Source organism: Mesoplodon bidens, assembly GCF_964165515.1.
Source record: "Mesoplodon bidens genome assembly, chromosome: 10".
NCBI lineage: Eukaryota > Metazoa > Chordata > Mammalia > Artiodactyla > Ziphiidae > Mesoplodon > Mesoplodon bidens.
The window spans coordinates 77,988,848-78,005,682 of record NC_138172.1 but is presented as its reverse complement, the minus strand read 5'-3'; the positions used below and the strand labels follow the sequence as shown (position 1 = coordinate 78,005,682).

Sequence of the window (16,835 nt, the reverse complement as noted above, 5' to 3'; positions counted from 1 at the left end):
GTCTGAAGCAGGCCCTCAGCATTACAGCAGACAGCTTGCCACAGACCAGGGCACAGACAGGTAAGGGAGAGGTAGAATGTATCATTTTGAGATAATAAAGCCCAAGGGAAAAAAGATAGCAAAGGTTAAATGGGGATAAGGCAATCTCATTTGGATTCACAAATGAATTGTGAGGACCATTTGCCCTGAGTGGGAAGAGTTTTTATGCAAAGCCCTCTGGGTGATGGAATTCTAAGGCAAAGGGAAAGTTATGTGGCTAATGCAGAAAAGGGGAATCTTTCCAGGTCTGCTAAGAAGCTAGAGGAAAAGGTTGTGTAAGTACAGGGCTTAAATTCTTATCAGGGAGAAAGAACACGATAACGTAAACACATAAAGATAAAATACAATGCCAGGTAGAGAAAAGTGCTGATAAAAATAAAGCAGGGAAGAGTACGGAAAATAACAAGGATTGTTATTTTAGAACGAGGAGTTGGAGTAATGACCTATATGGGGAAAGAAGCTAAAAAAAGAGGGGATATATATATATATATATATACATGTAACTGATTCACTTTGCTGTACAACAGAAACTACATAACATTGTAAATCACCTATACTCCAATAAAAATAAAAAAAAAAAGAAAGAGGAGTTAGAGAGGGCTTCTCTGAGGAGGGGCATGTGAGCAGTGAGGGAGGAGGAAAGAGATAGGCAGGGGCGGAGGGGAGGAAGTGCAAAAGCCCTGGGGCAGGATCTGGGTAGTGAGTTTGAGACCCTGCCAGGAGGTGGGTGTGGCTGGAGAGGAGTGAGCATGGAAAGGACTGGTAGGTGAAAGTGGACAGGTTTCCAGGGGTTGTACCCCGGAGGGTCTTAGAGGACCTTCTGTCTTTGCTTGGCTGCTCCTCTGGTGGGGGAGACAGATGCCCCTCTCCTCGTCTGAACGGCACAGCTAAGCTGCCTTCAGGAAAGCCCTCCTCATGTGTCATCTCTGCTGAGAAGCCCTCCTGTATCCCCTGAAGGTGTAACTGATCCTTCTGTGGTCCTGAGAGTCCCCACCTCGGGCAAGTCTTTATTTCTCAAGATCCCAGCCTCTGTATTGGACCAGCTCAATCCTCCTGCGGGAGTCGAAAGGAACCATCCCTTCCCAAGCCCTGATACCCAAGTCATCACCCCATGACAGCCTCTTTCAGAGGATTTGCTTCTTCCTCTTATATTTGGAAAGATATTTGGCTTTCTTCTCCATTGTCTGGCTTGGTTTACTTCTCCTACTGTTGCTTTTGTTCCATGATTAGCATCTTGGACATAGGGGATGAAGAAGGACTCCAAAGGGTAAGTAGAGTCAGGGGGAGGTGGGAGAAAGCTTGGAAGGTGAAGCTGAGGACATGTGATTCAAGGAAGGATAAAGAAACAAAACAGAGCAAAGAAGGGGAGTCCGACACCCCTGGGAATCAGCTTCCACACCACTGCTGCTCGCATCTTCTGCCTGGTCCAGGGGCCAGAGGGGACGTCCTTGACTGTCCTTACCAGGTGGCTCAGCCCTGCCTGCTCTTGCAGCTGAAATGGCAGAGGGTTGGGGAGCTCATCTTTGAGGACGTGGAGGATGAAAAATGGGCCACAGGTTTTAAATCTAGTCATTACACTGGTCAAAATTGAGGACTGAAAAGGCAAAACCCAATATTAACAACAACATAATTACAAAAACCAAATGTAATTTTTTATTTTTTGGCCTTGCTGCGCAGCTTTTGGGATCTTAGTTCCCCAAGAAGGGATTGAACCTGGGCACTGGTGGTGAAAGCATGGAGACCTAACTACTGGACCGCCAGGAAACTCCCCGAATGTAATTTTTGAGACAAATCTCACCACTCTGGTTTATTGTACAAAATAATCCAAAGAGTAGGCCAGCTAGGCAAGCCTGGGTTCAAGTCTTGATTCTGAAACTTCACACCTGTGTAACTTAGGTATCTAAGTACATTGTAAGATGTAAGTACAGGGCTTAAATTCTTATCAGGGAGACAGAACACGATAACGTAAACACATAAAGATAAAATACAATGCCGGGTAAAGAAAAATGCTGATAAAAATAAAACAGGGAAGAGTACGGAAAATAGCAAGGATTGCTATTTTAGAAAGAGGAGTTGGAGTAATGACCTACATGGGGAAAGAAGATTTACTTCTTACAATGTAAGAAGTTACATTTCTTCACACTTGAGTTTTTCTTGCGTGTAAATGTGGATAAAATTATCCAGCTCACAAATGCACAAATTAACAAATGAGATCTACCTAGCAAGTTGCCTAGCCTGTAGTTAGCACTCTTTCTCTTTCCTTTCTAGCTTTCCCTCCCTCGGTCCCTCCCTTCACTCCTTCCTTCTGATTTTTTAAAGAGTGGTATGACAGTCTAAAGATATTTAGAAAGTACAGATATACCAAAAAGATTTTAATAAACATGTTGACATGTTTCTAAGGAAAAGTTTCAGTGTGTATAACAGGTGTCATACCAAACCAAAAACAATAAGGAGAGAGAGATGGAGAAAAACAAGAGAAGGAAAGTAAGAAGGAAGGAAAAAAGGAAGGAAGGAAAAGACTACATAATTCCCTTTCTCCCCTTCCTTTCTCTCTTGGAACATAAATACCTGGGGGGTAAGTTTCCCAAACATACTCTTGTTTTTATATCAGCTCAAGTCAATGTATCCCAGAAAAAAGTTTGGATTTACTGCTCATCTTGAATTAAGCAGGCAAATGTTTCTCAACCCCTGTTTGAAGAGTACTGTTCCAAGTGCTGTGAGGTAATACAAACACGAATAAGAAATAAGAACTACTGGCAATCCCACTTCTGGGTATTTATCCAAAGAAAATGAAAACACTAATCCAAAAAGATATCTGCACCCCCATGTTCACTGCAGTACGATTTACAATAGCCAAGGTATGGAAACAGCCTAAGTGTCCATCAATGGATGAATGGATAAAGAAATTCTAGTATGTGTGTAAAAACCAAGTAAAGCTTGCCGTTTGCAGTAACATGCATGGACCATAAAAAAGAAGGAAATCTTGCCATTTGCAATATAATAACATGGATGGAACTCGAGGGCATTATGCTAAGTGAAATAAGTCAGACAGAAAAAGACAAATACCGCATGACTCTCTTATACATGGAATCTAAAAAAACAAAACAGAGACTTCCCTGGTGGCGCAGTGGTTAAGAATCCTCCTGCCAATGCAAGGGACATGGGTTCAAGCCCTGGTCCGGGACGATCCCACATGCCACAGAGCAACTAAGCTCCATGGGCCACAACTACTGAGCCCGCACGCCACAACTACTGAAGCCTGCGTGCCTAGATCCCGTGCTCCGCAATAAGAGAAGGCACTGCAATGAGAAGTCCACGCACTGCAACGGAGAGTAGCCCCCGCTCACTGCAACTAGAGAAAGCCTGCGTGCAGCAACAAAGACCCAACGCAGCCAAAAATAAATTAAAAAACAAAACAAAACTCCCAAAAGACAAGCATATAGATACAGAGGACAGATTGGTAATTGCCAGAGGTGGAAGGTAGGGGTGCGAGAAATGGGTGAACGGGGTCAAAAGGTAGAAAAAAGCCAAACAAACAAATTTGAAAAACTTTCAATAGTGTGGATATATAATGGCTGGGGGCAGTGTTCATAGTGAATTTAGAGATCTGTCTTCAGCGAGGGTCGGAGGTAAAGGGAGCATGGATCTCAGGTTCTTTCCTGATCTGAGCTGAATAAAGTTGCACTTCTCAAACTGGGTCTTAGTTTCTGCCACCAGCAGGAGTCATCGCCAAGCAGCTGGGTAGGATTCTAGCTTTACTGCTTGGCTGTGTGAGCTTGGACCAGTCGCTTGCCTCTCTGAAAATTTGTCTCTTCATCTGTAAAATATGATTAAGGATTCTTGACTCATACGATTAATGTAGGATGATATTTGTGAAAATGTCTGGCATATAGTAATCACTCAAACTAAGAGCTTATGACCTGTGAAATTTCAAGTTATACCTTTCTCTGAGTTCCACAGAGATAACACTCAACCTTCTACCCGTGGCTTCCCCACCCTTAAATTTTATTCTCTGCCTTGCAGATCCCTCTGTCTTCAGCCCACCTGACAGGAGAACTTGGAAAAAGAAGCAATAGGGAATTCCCTAGTGGTCCAGTGGTTAGGACTTGGCGCTTTCACTGCCAAGGGCTCGGATTCAATTCCTGGTTGGGGAACTAAGATCCCACAAGCCGTGTGGCACGGCCAAAAAAAAAAAAGCAATAGGAATTAGGGTGCAGTTACTTTTTTAAATTGCTTGTAAACAGATATACTTATTTTATTAGGGAAACAAGAATTTAATGCCTTAAAAGGAAACTCATTTTTACACTTACTTCTAAGAGAAAAATTGCATAAAATACCATTTTAGCAGCCAATCAACTCATTTACAATCCTTAATTTTAAAAGCAGTAAATGTTTCTATATTAAAAACAGAGTCTAACTGATTTGGGAAAAGACATAGAGGAGGATGGGTTTTCAAACAACCCCGTTCATAAATCAGTTCTAGAAAAGACTACATTAAGATACAAATATCCATTGTGTTCATCATTATGAATCTTTTATTTAATATTAGTTTTAGTGCTGTGAAGAGAGATGGCTGAAAATCTCACAAAGTGACAACCACATTGTCGTTTACTCTAAGGCTTTTGAATATTTCAGATAATTCCATAAAATGATTATTTTCCAAGCAAAGTTCATGCTGCTTTAAAAGTGACTTCAGATACAAGCAAGTTACTTCAATTGAGCTTAAGGCATAGTGTGAGCAGAATGTCCCCAAAATCTTGAAGTGGTTTCAAGCTTTCATTACTTCAACAGTATATATGTTACAAACAACAACAAAATCATTTAAAAGTGTTAGTATTTCAATTTCTTTACCTTTATGCATTTTGGTGCATTTTGAATGACTTTGTTTTTTGTTTGTTTTTTTGGCTGTACCACGTGGCTTGTAGGCGGCTTGTGGGATCTTAATTCCAGGACCAGGGGTTGAACCTGGGCCATGGGAGTGAAAGTGCCAAGTCCTAACCACTGGACAGCCAGGGAATTCCCTTGAATGACTAATGTTTTAATTTTTGTTTGTTTGTTTGTTTGTTTTGGTCAATGTTTGCTAACTTCAATTAGAGAGACAAAAATTAAAATTAAATATGAATTATCCTAAAACATTAAAAAATGTAGTAATTGCATGAAGAAGTAAAAAAACTGAACTTTCAAATGGTTTTTAAAGTTTGTGACGTATATGCTTCTGAAAGTAAGAACATTTAAAATTGCACTAAGACCTTTGGGACATCTTTTGTCAAATACTATACATAGTAAGTGCTGTGGAGAATAAAAGTGAAAAAGATAGAATCAGAAGGGAAAATTCCCTCTAAAGAAAAAAATCCCTTTTTTCTTAGATCAGTTGATGTAGGCAGGGCACCAAAGACCAATCATCAAAAAAACCCTAAAGGCCCTTGATGGGGTGAGGCAGGGTGTGTGTGGAATGGTGAATTGGGGGGTATGTGATTATACTGCCTAAATTTCCATTGCTTAAATGATTCTGGGTCCAATTCCAATTTTCTCTTGCTAATGAAGTTGTTTCTCCGTCCATTCCCCTGCATGGAAGAGCTTATGGTATAATGAGAACATTACAGGTGTGAACTCCTAAGGCATATGGATGATGGGCAATTCAAGGTCAGGGCCACTTTTCAGAGCACTGCAGGTGAAAAAGAAAAAGGAACTAATTTAATCACCTCACTGTTCCTGGGAGTGAGACAAAGATGTCATACCTTCAAATGATCGGCTATTTTATTTTTTCAAATCATCCCTCTTTTACTGTCCAAGAGAGAAGGAAGCTTCCAGAACCATGCCTGCCTTGCAATCCTATTCCCAATTGATCTTATCCAAGAATGCCTTCTTTGTAGAATGTAATCATGGAGACTTGATCAAACCATGCCCATGCACTTAATCTTGCAATCTGTTGCAGAATGGCTGATACTCCTTCTTAGGCCAGAGAACGGCAAGTTCTTAAATGAACTAGCTTAAGGAAACAAAGCTATGGACAAAACACTTAACCGAAGTCCAGGACACAGCACTTTAGCAAAACACAAGATTAAACCTGTTATTATTTGTATAACACAACTCAGGATGTTTGATTTAAGGCTTGGAAAAGGAAAAGGTACATCAGGTGTGTTAACTGTTCCATGGTTTGTTAAACTTTCCAAGTTTGTTTCACTCAACAAATATTTATTGAGCCAGGTCAATATCTTGAATCTTCACTATGGAGATAGAAGATGATTAAGACATAAACTTTGGACCCAAAGAGCTCAAGATCTGGCCAGCGACACAGAGAGGTAAACTAACTATAGTATAATGTCATACATGCTATAACAGAGACATGTAGGATAAAACTAGAGGAACAACTGTCTTTCCATATGAGGGTAGAGAAGGTGAGGAGAGGACATTAGGAAAGGCTTCTGAGATGAGGTACCACTTGAGGTTGGTCTTAAAGGGTAGATTCATAGGGATTCAATAAGCAGAGGAGGGGAATTGAAAAGAAAACAACACCTAACAAAGGCTCAGAAGTATGACAAGGACAAGGTAGTTAAGAAACACAATGATCTAATGGGATTAGTATGTAGAACCTGGGGTTTGTAGGGACTGGCAGGTAGTGGGGATGAAACTAAGCCAGATGTAGGAAGTAAAGGCTCTATGTGCCATATTTGTACATGTTTACTCAACCTTGTAGCAGTGGGGAGGGTTGAACCATAGACAGAGATCAGAATGAATTGTCTTGTTAGGATTTTGAACTTCAAACTGAGAATAATGAGGAAACTTTGTCGGGGTTTTGGTGAGGAAAGAACATGACCAGATTTAGGTTCTAAAATGTTCATTATCCTTAGGGTGTGAAGAAGAGATTTATTGCAGGACTGGGAGGTCCAGGCAAAACTAGAGGCAGGGATGCCAGTCATGAGGTTTGTGTAATCGTCTAGACAAGAGGCCTTGACCAGAGCAGAAGGGATTTAGAGGAGGAGCAAAGGGGAAAAAATGACAGAGACAGAATTAGATTAGAATTAATTGAGATAGAATTGGCAGGTCTTCATGACCTTGGATGAGAGGGATGATGAATAACTAAGGTCTAGCCAATGGGAATGCTTCCCAGAAGACACACATGGCAATTCTACTGGGCCAGAATTTTAGTCATATGGCCATACCTAGGAGCACTGGAGGCTGGGAAAAGTAGTCTTTTATTCTGGGCAGCCACATGATTGGTTGAAATAAGTATGCACCTATAATGGGGCACAATAGCCATCTCTAACACCCAGACCTGCTGTACTATTTTAGTCATCTTTTAACCTTTCTCTTCCCTGAGACTGTGAATTCCTCAGACAGGATCATCAGTTCTTAATATTGTTTCTGCTGTACCCAACAGTGCCAGACACATAGGAGATACTCAGTAAGTGTCGAAATGAAACAATCTTGTTGTTGCTTAGATGAATTTCATGCTCTTTTCCCCTGTGAGTGTGGCTTTAAGCTGATTCTTGTACCTTTTGTATGCTCACACCTCTTCCCATCAAATTCCTGTCATTCATTCCTTCATGGATCAGCTCAGGATGTTGACCATAAAGCAGGCACTACTAAGAATGTGAACTGTTATTTTCATTGTAAAAAGTGGGTACTTACATTCTTTTTTTTTTCTTTTTAAAGTCTTTTTATACATGACAAAACCAGATCTCAAATAGCTAAATCTGCATACTTCCTATATAGCATAGTAGGAATTCTACAGTGTTGGGTCCAAATATATATCTTAATAGTATTTAAATATTTCAGTGGATTATTTTATAATACATTTAATTACTGACCTGTGTGCAGTCGTTTCTGAGGCTCCCTTTCTTGCAACACAGTCTCTGTTAATATACTGAGGGTTTGTTTGTCACACTTTCTCTTAGCAGGGCTTTAATACAAATATGCTTTTCAAAATTGTTTTATCAAGGTCCAAAATTGCTATTTGCCCGTAGCACACAAAGATGCTATGACTAGCAAAAATCTTCTGCTTTTTAGTAGCCAGCTCTCATCAATTTTAGGTCTTCTTTATGTAACTTAGCAGTTTATCTTTTTCCATTTGGTAACCACTTTTCTTCCACTGTTCTCGCAACTGCTGTAAGAGAGTCCCAATTTCCTTTCCAGAAGAAATGCTCACTTTTCTGTTGTCATGGCCACTTATAGGAAATGGAGGAATGACCACTGCTGCATCTCCTTCAGAAGACCGTGCCCTCCTTGGTATTTGAGGAGTTCACACACACGAGCAGTTGCATCAGATTCTCTAGAATCTATAATGAAGTCCTGATAGGGTTTCAATGGTTCTGAACTATCTGTTGCTTTAATTAAATCTTTCCTGTTTTTAACTATAAATAAACCAAGATTCTTCTCTTTTTTTGAAATCTTCAACCTCCGATCCAATTTTGTGACGTCACCTTGTACTTTGAACAATGAGGTCAAGAGAGTCATTGGCTTTGGTGAAAAACCTTCAACACTTTTACTGACTTTGTTAAATTCTTCTAAACTTTCATTAGCAGATAAGCCTATGTAAGGAGCCACACCAAGATCATAGATGAGGTGAATCAAATGATTTACATGGTTACCAGTAAGAATTTTTTTCAGGTCCACCCAAATCCTCTCTCCTGATATTCCAGCCAAGCCTTTTGCATTTTCTGCAGTGGCTTCCAAAGTCTCAGGATCGTGGTCACCAGGTGTGTCTACAATTTTCCTATAAAACCTGAAATATCTTAAACCAAAGATAATCTTTTTTTATCCTCTGTCTAGCTTGTCCAACAAATCTAACTTTCTTATTTTTTAAATCTTCATAACCATTAAAGTAGTCAAATACAGTACCATCAAAACCTAAAAACATAGAATTTATAGTGAGATCTCTGCGTTCGGCATCTTTCTGCCACTCAGTTGCGAATTCGACCTCAGCATGTCTTCCCTCAGCGGCAACGTCAATCCGTAGTAACTTAAAATTTTCTTCATGAAGCCTGACGGTGATCGTACCGTGCTCTCTTTTTTTTTTCCAAATTTGAACATCTGATTTCTTTTTTTTTTTAACATCTTTATTGGAGTATAATTGCTTTACAATGGTGTGTTCGTTTCTGCTTATCAGTTATACATATACATATGTTCTCATATCTCTTCCCTCTTGCATCTCCCTCCCTCCCACCCTCCCTATCCCACCCCTCTAGGTGGTCACAGAGCACCGAGCTGATCTCCCTGTGCTATGCGGCTGCTTCCCACTAGCTATCTATTTTACGTTCGGTAGTGTATATATGTCCATGCCACTCTCTCACTTGGACAACCCTTTTCTTTACTGACAGATGTTTGAAAGAATAGATTGGAATTAATCCTTAGATTAATTTTTAGCATCTTCCAAGTGTGTATAGTACAAAGGCCAAAGCACAATATTTTAATAAGAAAATAAATAGCTGGCACCTCTGCCTTGGTTAAGTTACCTTCAGGAGTACTGTATTGAGTCTTGAAGCAAATAATTGAGAAAGTGTGTTATCTTGAAGTAGAAGGGGTCAAGGAAAGCTAGAAGAAGCCCAGCACCATAGGGTTCACAAATGAGTGGTATGAGCCAGATGGCCAAAGAGGTAATTTCAATACAGTGTGCCCTGTGCTGGCAGAACCTAGAAGATGGACACTGTCCCAGAAAAGGTGGCCGTTCTCAGGAGACTCTGCCTCCCCCCAGGAGAGACAAAGAAAGGGAGGCCAGGTCTTCTCTCACACTGAGAAATGCAGGAGATGCCAACCAACCAAGGGAATGTTCTGGTTGCTCTTACTTCTGAGGCAGAATATTACCTCCCTCTCTACCCACTCCCATCCCACAAAGGCATTTGGAACTCAGCTCAAAAATTTTTAACACTTTTTTTGAGGGGAAGGGTGTTTCTTACCTCTGTGATAGTCTGATTCAAAACTTTGGATCCTTTATTTAGGAAAATGCACCGGCCCACGTATTTCAAGGATTTCCAAGACCTGGAAAACCATCCACGGACCCAGCTTCCGCGGACTCCGGGTTTGGAATTCTTTAGTCTGGATTTCCTTAACTGCATTCATTAGCCCAGAGGATTTCAAACTTTGCCCCATAATCTCCTCAAATCACCTGGAGAACTGAAAAAAATTCCCAATGCCCAGGCCACATCCTGTTCCAAGTAAAGCAGAATCTCTGGGGTAGGACCAGGCATCAACGCGTATGTTTTAAACTCTCCAGCTGATTCTAAAGCGCAGCTACGTTTGAGAACCAAGTTGCTGGTCTCTTTATGGCATACAGTTGATCTAATGCTTTATGGTCGTTTGCTGTCCTTAATCATTGAGCCAGAAGCAACAGAAAGGCGTCTGTCGCAGAAAATAATTACTGAGAATCATCTTAGAAAAAGGAAGTAAATTTGGGTCAAGGGTGTGCATACCTTCGCAAAGTTTTCCCAGGGTCAATAAGCAGCTGCAATTTCTTCGGCGAACGCCAGGCGGCATCTTCTCCCTCCTCCCTCCTCCTGGACCGCCTTCCCACTTCAGATCGCACAAAGAGGCGGCCTCCTTCGCGGTGACATCACAAAGAGCCGATTCCCCGCCCCTTCAGCACCACCACGTGTGTCCCCGCGCCCGGCGGCCACCCGACTCATTCCCTCGCCGGCCGGTCTGGGCAGCGGAGGAGGGTTGTTGGCAGCGGCTGGAGGCTTCGCTATGGGAAGTTGTTCCTTCGCTCTCTCGCGCCCAGCCCTCCTCCCTGGTTCTCCGCAGCCGCTGTCGGAGGAGAGCACGGGGAGGCGCTGGTTGCAGCCGCGGCTGCTTCTCCCCGCCCGGGCAGCCGCGCAGCTGGGCAGGTGCTGAGCGCCCCCGGAGCCTCCCTCGCTGCCTCCCTCCTCTGTCGGGCTGTCCGGCTGCCGCAGTGCACATGGGGTGTTGGAGGTAGATGGGCTCCCGGCTCGGGAGGCGGCGGTGGATGCGGCGCTGGGCAGAAGCAGCCGCTGATTCCAGCTGCCGGGGGGCCACGCGCCCCGGGCGCCCTGCGAGCCCCGGGCTCAGCCATGGGGATCTCCGCGAGCAGCAGCACCGCCCCGGCCTCCTGCAGCCGCATTGCCGGAGCCACGATGATCGCGGGCTCCCTTTTCCTGGTGAGAGCTCGGGGTTGCTGGGGGCGGGGGGGTGGGGAGCCGGGGGTGGCGGCCGCGCGGGAGCAGAAGGCACCGCGCTCCGGGAACCGGGCGGGTCCTCGGGCCGGGGCTGCGGGGGGCTGGGGTCCGGCCGGCTGGGTCGGGAGGTTTGCGACCGAGGGAAGGCAACACAGCGGAGGGCTCGGACCGGGTCATTTGGGGGAGCCGTAGGGCTCAGCCGGGACTCCGGAATGAAGGCGAATTGTTTTCCTTGCAGTCTGGCTGCGCCGGGCGAGGTGCGGGAGGTGGCCACCGGGCTTCCTGCGCATTTCAGGGCTTCTCCATCTCCTCGGCCCCTCCGGGGGCCTCCACCCCCTCCACGCACCCCCACGGCCACCGGCCGCTGCCCCCGCCGCGTGGAGTGGGGCTGGGGCCGCAGGGTGGGCGCTGAGGCTGGCGGCGGCCGCCGCTTTGTTGCAGCTGCAGTGTCATGTCGGGATGCTACCGCAGTGGGAGAGCGCGGGACCTGTGCGCGCCGGCCCCCGAGACCGCCGCGTGCATCCGCGCCTAGCATTCGGCGCGGGCGCCTCGCCCCCTCTCCCCCATCTCTCCGCTTTGGCTGGGTGGGTCCCGGTCTCGGCACGCCCAAAGAAGAACCCTGAGACCCGCTCTCAGGCGCCTCCAAAGCGCCGGCTCGCAGCCAGGCAGCCAGCGCGTTGGCACTTGAGTGGGGGGAGGGGGAGAGAGCTCTCCATAAAGGAAGCTGAATTTTCTCCAGTCTTGCCTATCGCTCGCTTACCTGTGGCCGGGCAGGTGAGCCTGCAGGGTGAGACAGCTTCCTCCTTGGGCACTCGGTCTGCATCCAGCTCCAGGGCGTGCCTTGTAGGTAGTCCTCTCCGTCACTTATCTGGTCAGAACCTGAAAGCACCTTTGACCCAAAACTTATCCCCAACTTCCCCAGAACCCTTCCCCTTCTTTGCAAATGTTAGGGGGGATGGGATGAGTTAGGGGGAAGAAAATTGATTTAAGATCAAACCCGAGCCACCATAAGCTTCCCGTGCATATCTTTTTGTCTCCTCAAGGAGGATGGAGATTCTTAGCTAAAGGCCGAACAAAAACAAAAAACAAGAGCCTATTTTCATGGCAGGGCTGTGTCAGGGAAAGGCAGGCTTGCTGTCTCCTTCCCGAAAAGGGCTTAATGCCTGGCCAGCCAAGATCTCTTAGATCCCAGGGCATTGCAGTTGCTATGGCCTGGGAATTCATCCTACAGACACTCTGGTTCCCTGTGTGAGGGTGTGTTTTAAAGGGGAAGAGAGAGACTAAAGAAAAGTTTGGTGCTGTTAGCATTTATAATGAGGTAAGTCCCAGTCTTCCTTCAAAGACCCTTTTCTGCCCACTTTATAGAAATGGCAAAGTCAAGATTTTTATCGTTGACTCAAGGGTGGTGGATGATGAGCGGTAGAGGGGGAAGGTCTCTTAAAGCAGTGAACCTGGATTGGACAGTCTTGGTGTGGAGAGAAACCCATCTAAGACCCAGGGAACATTGATCCTAAGATGAAGTAGGTCCATCCTTCAGCTGCCTCCTTGTCAGCCTTAGATCTACTACTGTACCCCACTACGTGCCACCCCACTACATGCTTGTCCAATTCCTCCAACACATCTGATCATTATGCTCCCCATAGAGTCCATTTCTGGATTAAGTCTTAAGTCAGTGCAATATTTCATTGACTTTCCATTTCTGCATGAGATGCTTAAAGTAAGGTCAGAATGTAATCAAAGTGCAGCTTGCTTTAACCTCCGGAGAAAGAGCCCAGCTCCTTTTCCGAAATCATTAAGTCCAGTTGACCTCAAAATTGTGCACTGGATTTGCAACTGAAGACTTGAGAATGCAAGTTTGGCTGTCTTAAAAAAAAAATGAAATTTATAGTCGTGTTTAGAAGCAATCTCAAGATATTAACTAAAATAAGAGTCCTTATTCTTCTGCTAATTATGATAGAAAGGTTCCACTTCAGTTCATGGAATGGCCTAGAATTGACCCCTTTGTCCTGAAGGGAAACTGAGAGGGTGGACCAGGGGTCACCAGGGTGGGGAGGCAATGTCTTTTATTTTTCCCATTCCAGCTCTGCAAGCTCCAGTCCTCAGCCCAGGCATTGTTAGTGTATAAAATGATGATCTCATGGGACTTCCCTGACTTCACAACTCCAAATTGCCTGATGATGAAATGTAACAAGAGAGAAGGCTCACTGGGGGAGAGTTGAGGCTGGTGGTTTGGTTTGGTGCAGGACATTGATGAGAATTACATGAGTGCCTTTGGAGGAAAGTATTTTCGCTGCTTGCACTTCTGTTTCTGATGCGTTTATTTTTGTTGTTGGTTTTTTTTTTTTGGCCACACCATGTGGCTTGTGGGATCTTAATTCCCTGGCCAACGATTAAACCCATCCCCTGTGCAGTGGAAGCACGGAGTCTTAACCACTGGACCGCCCGGGAAGTCCCTGTTTCTTTTTTGTTTTTAATTAATTAATTTGTTTATTTTTGGCTGCGTTGGGTTTTTGTTGCTGTGCGTGGGCTTTCTCTAGTTGCGGCGAGTGGGGGCTACTCTTTGTTGCAGTGCTCAGGCTTCTCTTATTGTGGAGCACGGGCTCTAGGCTCGCAGACTTCAGTAGTTGTGGCTTGCGGGCTATAGAGCACAGGCTCAGTAGTTGTGGCACACGGGCTTAGTTGCTCCGTGGCATGTGAGATCTTCCCGGAGCAGGGCTCGAACCTGTGTACCCTGCATTGGCAGGCGGATTCTTAACCACTGCACCACCAGGGAAGTCCTAAAGCCCCATGTTTCTGATGCGTTGAGATGTCTGTGTGATATTGGAAAGTGAACCACACACTGAAAGGCAAACTATTGCGTGTTTCAGGGCTTCCCTGGTGGCACAGTGGTTGAGAATCCACCTGCCAATGCAGGGGACATGGGTTCGAGCCCTGGTCCAGGAAGATCCCACATGCCACGGAGCAACTAAGCCCGTGCGCCACAACTACTGAGCCTGCGTGCCACAACTGCTGAAGCCCACATGCCTGGAGCCCATGCTCCGCAACAGGAGAGGCCACTGCGATGAGGGGCCCCCGCACCTCAGCGAAGAGTGGCCCCTGCTCGCCGCAGCTAGAGAGAGCCCGCGCACAGAAACGAAGACCCAATGCAGCCAAAAATAAATAAATAAAATATATTTAAAAAACCCAAAAAACAAAAAAACAATATTACGTGTTTCAGGCCAAAAGTCTGGAGAGCAGATAAATGAGAGCTTAAGGTTTGTGCCAGTGTTAAGGAATGCCCTAGAAGGGTTTGCCCAGTATGACACAACACACTCAAAGATGTCTCTTGCCCTCAGGGAGTTGCTTTGACTGGACAGATAGAATATTGGCAGTGGGACAGTCAGAAGAAGGGAGCCGTAACTGACAAGGAAATGAGGTCTGAAATTTTAGAAACCACTAATCTGCACAGATTATGAATTCCAGATAGGACAGTTGCTGTAAGATCCTTCAGCTGTGCTACTCTAGAAGGTCCCAAGTATGGTGTTTGTCACTGTCTTTGAGACTAGATGTCTAGCTTAATGCCATCTCCTGACCTTTGCTGATCAAAGTTAATTATCTAGTATATTGGCATTTGACTTTGGCTATTTGACTAGGTCTGTGTGGAGTAGCTGGCTGGAGCTGAAGTCCTGGGTGGACTTAGTGACGAGTTCGAGGAGAACTTTAGATTAGAGCTGATGTTATATCCAAAAGATTTTCTCTTTTTTATGTACTTGAACTCCACAATCCTAGAGTGTGAAAACCGGAAGGGAAAACTGGAGGAGTAAAAACAGCCTAGATTGGGGAAGCAAATTATTTTTTCATGTTGACAAACCTACATTGAGCGCTTACTGTGAGAGGCACTGTGGGAGCCCGGGGATGAATTAGGGTTTGGATCTTGCCCCTCAGGTGCAATTTATATGGTGTATAAACGTACATGGCTATCAATAGTGCTGTTTGGGTTTCACGCGTTCAGAAAGAATCAGTGGGTGAATGTACTATACTCAAAGTAATACATAAAATGTGATAGATGTTAACATCTTTAAACTACTTGAAATAATGTTGGCTTTTAGTCTGAAAGTCAGAAGAAGAAACGTCTTCCTACTCTCAGAATAATATCTAGTAGCCTTCGTAGGGAAAGTGACTTATGACTCAGAAGAGTAGGGAATGCAGACCTGTCCCGGAAGGCAGGGTTTCTCATGTACCCCAGGAATCTCCCATCCCTGTTGTCAAAATGTATAGAATGGGATCGAGCTTTCTCATCTGAATTCTCATCTCAACTGTTTCTAAAGGCATATGGCTGAATCTTTCTCAGGCCCAGTCCAAAACAAATAAACAAACCTACCGTGTAAAGAAAATACACAGGCGCACCAAATCATCAAGAAAACGATTCCTTGTCCTGGAATGAATGCTACCTTAAGTTGAGACAGTACCTGGGACTAAATCGGCATAGGTCCACCAACCGGCTAGATTACATATTTTCGTGTGGCTAAATTTGGACAGAGTCTTTCAAGCTGGATGTGGTTAGCACAGTTAATGCTGTCTTTTCCAGCACTGTTTGCAGAAGGCCCCTTTCTCCAGGTGGATGGGGTGAGTGTGCGTGGGCTCAGTCTGCTTGTAGGTCAGAAGACATCACATTTCACCTTATACTTGACTCCATCTGTGAGGATGAGAGGCAAACGTCTCCTCGGAGATCCCTAGAGAAGTTGCAATTGGTTTTGTACTCAGCCGGCCCTTTATAAAGCATGCAAACTATAATTGGCTGAAGTAAACTTTATTAATTGTGTGTGTGTGTATGATGGGAAATGGTCAGGTGCATCATCAGATTATTCTGGGGCCAGTGTGAATTGAGTGACTTTTCTTTCTGTCAACTGCCATGCCTTTTTTTCCGGTAAGCACTCACTCTGCTGGCCCTCTTCCCCCAAGCAGGCCTGGCAGACTCCGGTGATGTCAGGTCACCCGGCAACTTCCTGGAAAACTCAGTTGCTTCTCTTCAGTGACAAGAGTCTCTCATCACCTTTGGGCATGTGCCCGACGACCATTTGGAGCGGATGCAGCCTGGAGCATTAGGTGCAGATATGTCTGTTTTAGAGAATGAAAACGGAAGCCGTAATAGGAGTTAACCTGGTCCCCAAATTGAATCCCCATTTAGCGTTAGCGGGACACTGGGCATTACTGTTGCTGGGATAGCAGCTGCTGAGCTTTGATTCTTTAGGGGCGGGGTGAGATCGTGAATAAATACTGGCCTTGCCGCAGTGTTTGTATTTGTCAAATACCAAAAAGTAAACAGGCATCCTAAATTGGCTCATGTGCTGCCACCTGGCTACTTTGCCACCTCCCATTTCCAGCCTGAGTCCAAGAGGAGAGGAGCCAGGCAGAGATTATAAGTAGGGAGGAACCTGGCAGATGTTTAAGTGTCTGCTGAACGCTCACGAGAGCTGTAGAAACCTGGCGCTCACGGATGTTTAGGCCGTTGCTTGAAAGCAGTGGTGATCTCACACTGCTGAAGGCCTCCAGGAATGGTCCATTCTCGTGGATTCTGGCTCTCTGGAGTTTTTCCACATGTTAGCACCCTGGCCTTGGAGATGATGGATGCTTGCAGTGGTGGGAAAGTTGTGCTCAGAGGGTCGACCCTCAAGCAGGGGTGGG

The 16,835-nt window shown here is 45.0% G+C and overlaps 1 protein-coding gene and 1 pseudogene across 3 annotated transcripts in view; one reads left to right on the top strand and one right to left on the bottom strand.

Annotated features, from left to right (window-relative positions):
- Nucleotides 1-7,969: 7,969 nt before the first annotated feature.
- Nucleotides 7,970-10,512, bottom strand: LOC308624302 (CCA tRNA nucleotidyltransferase 1, mitochondrial-like; annotated as a pseudogene). Its single transcript has 2 exons — nucleotides 10,449-10,512; nucleotides 7,970-9,096 (listed from the first exon to the last, which is right to left on the bottom strand). The product of its transcript is annotated as a CCA tRNA nucleotidyltransferase 1, mitochondrial-like (transcript).
- A 134-nt stretch (nucleotides 10,513-10,646) lies between these two features.
- Nucleotides 10,647-16,835, top strand: part of TNFRSF21 (TNF receptor superfamily member 21) — a 65,017-nt gene continuing 58,828 nt past the window's right edge. Inside the window, exon 1 of one of the 2 annotated variants that reach the window (XM_081245849.1) lies at nucleotides 10,647-11,153. In XM_081245849.1, the coding sequence (XP_081101975.1) occupies nucleotides 11,067-11,153 (87 nt within the window). In that variant the 5' untranslated portion in view covers nucleotides 10,647-11,066. The remainder of the gene's footprint in view (nucleotides 11,154-16,835) is intronic. The other variant, XM_081245850.1, reaches the window with a different exon arrangement.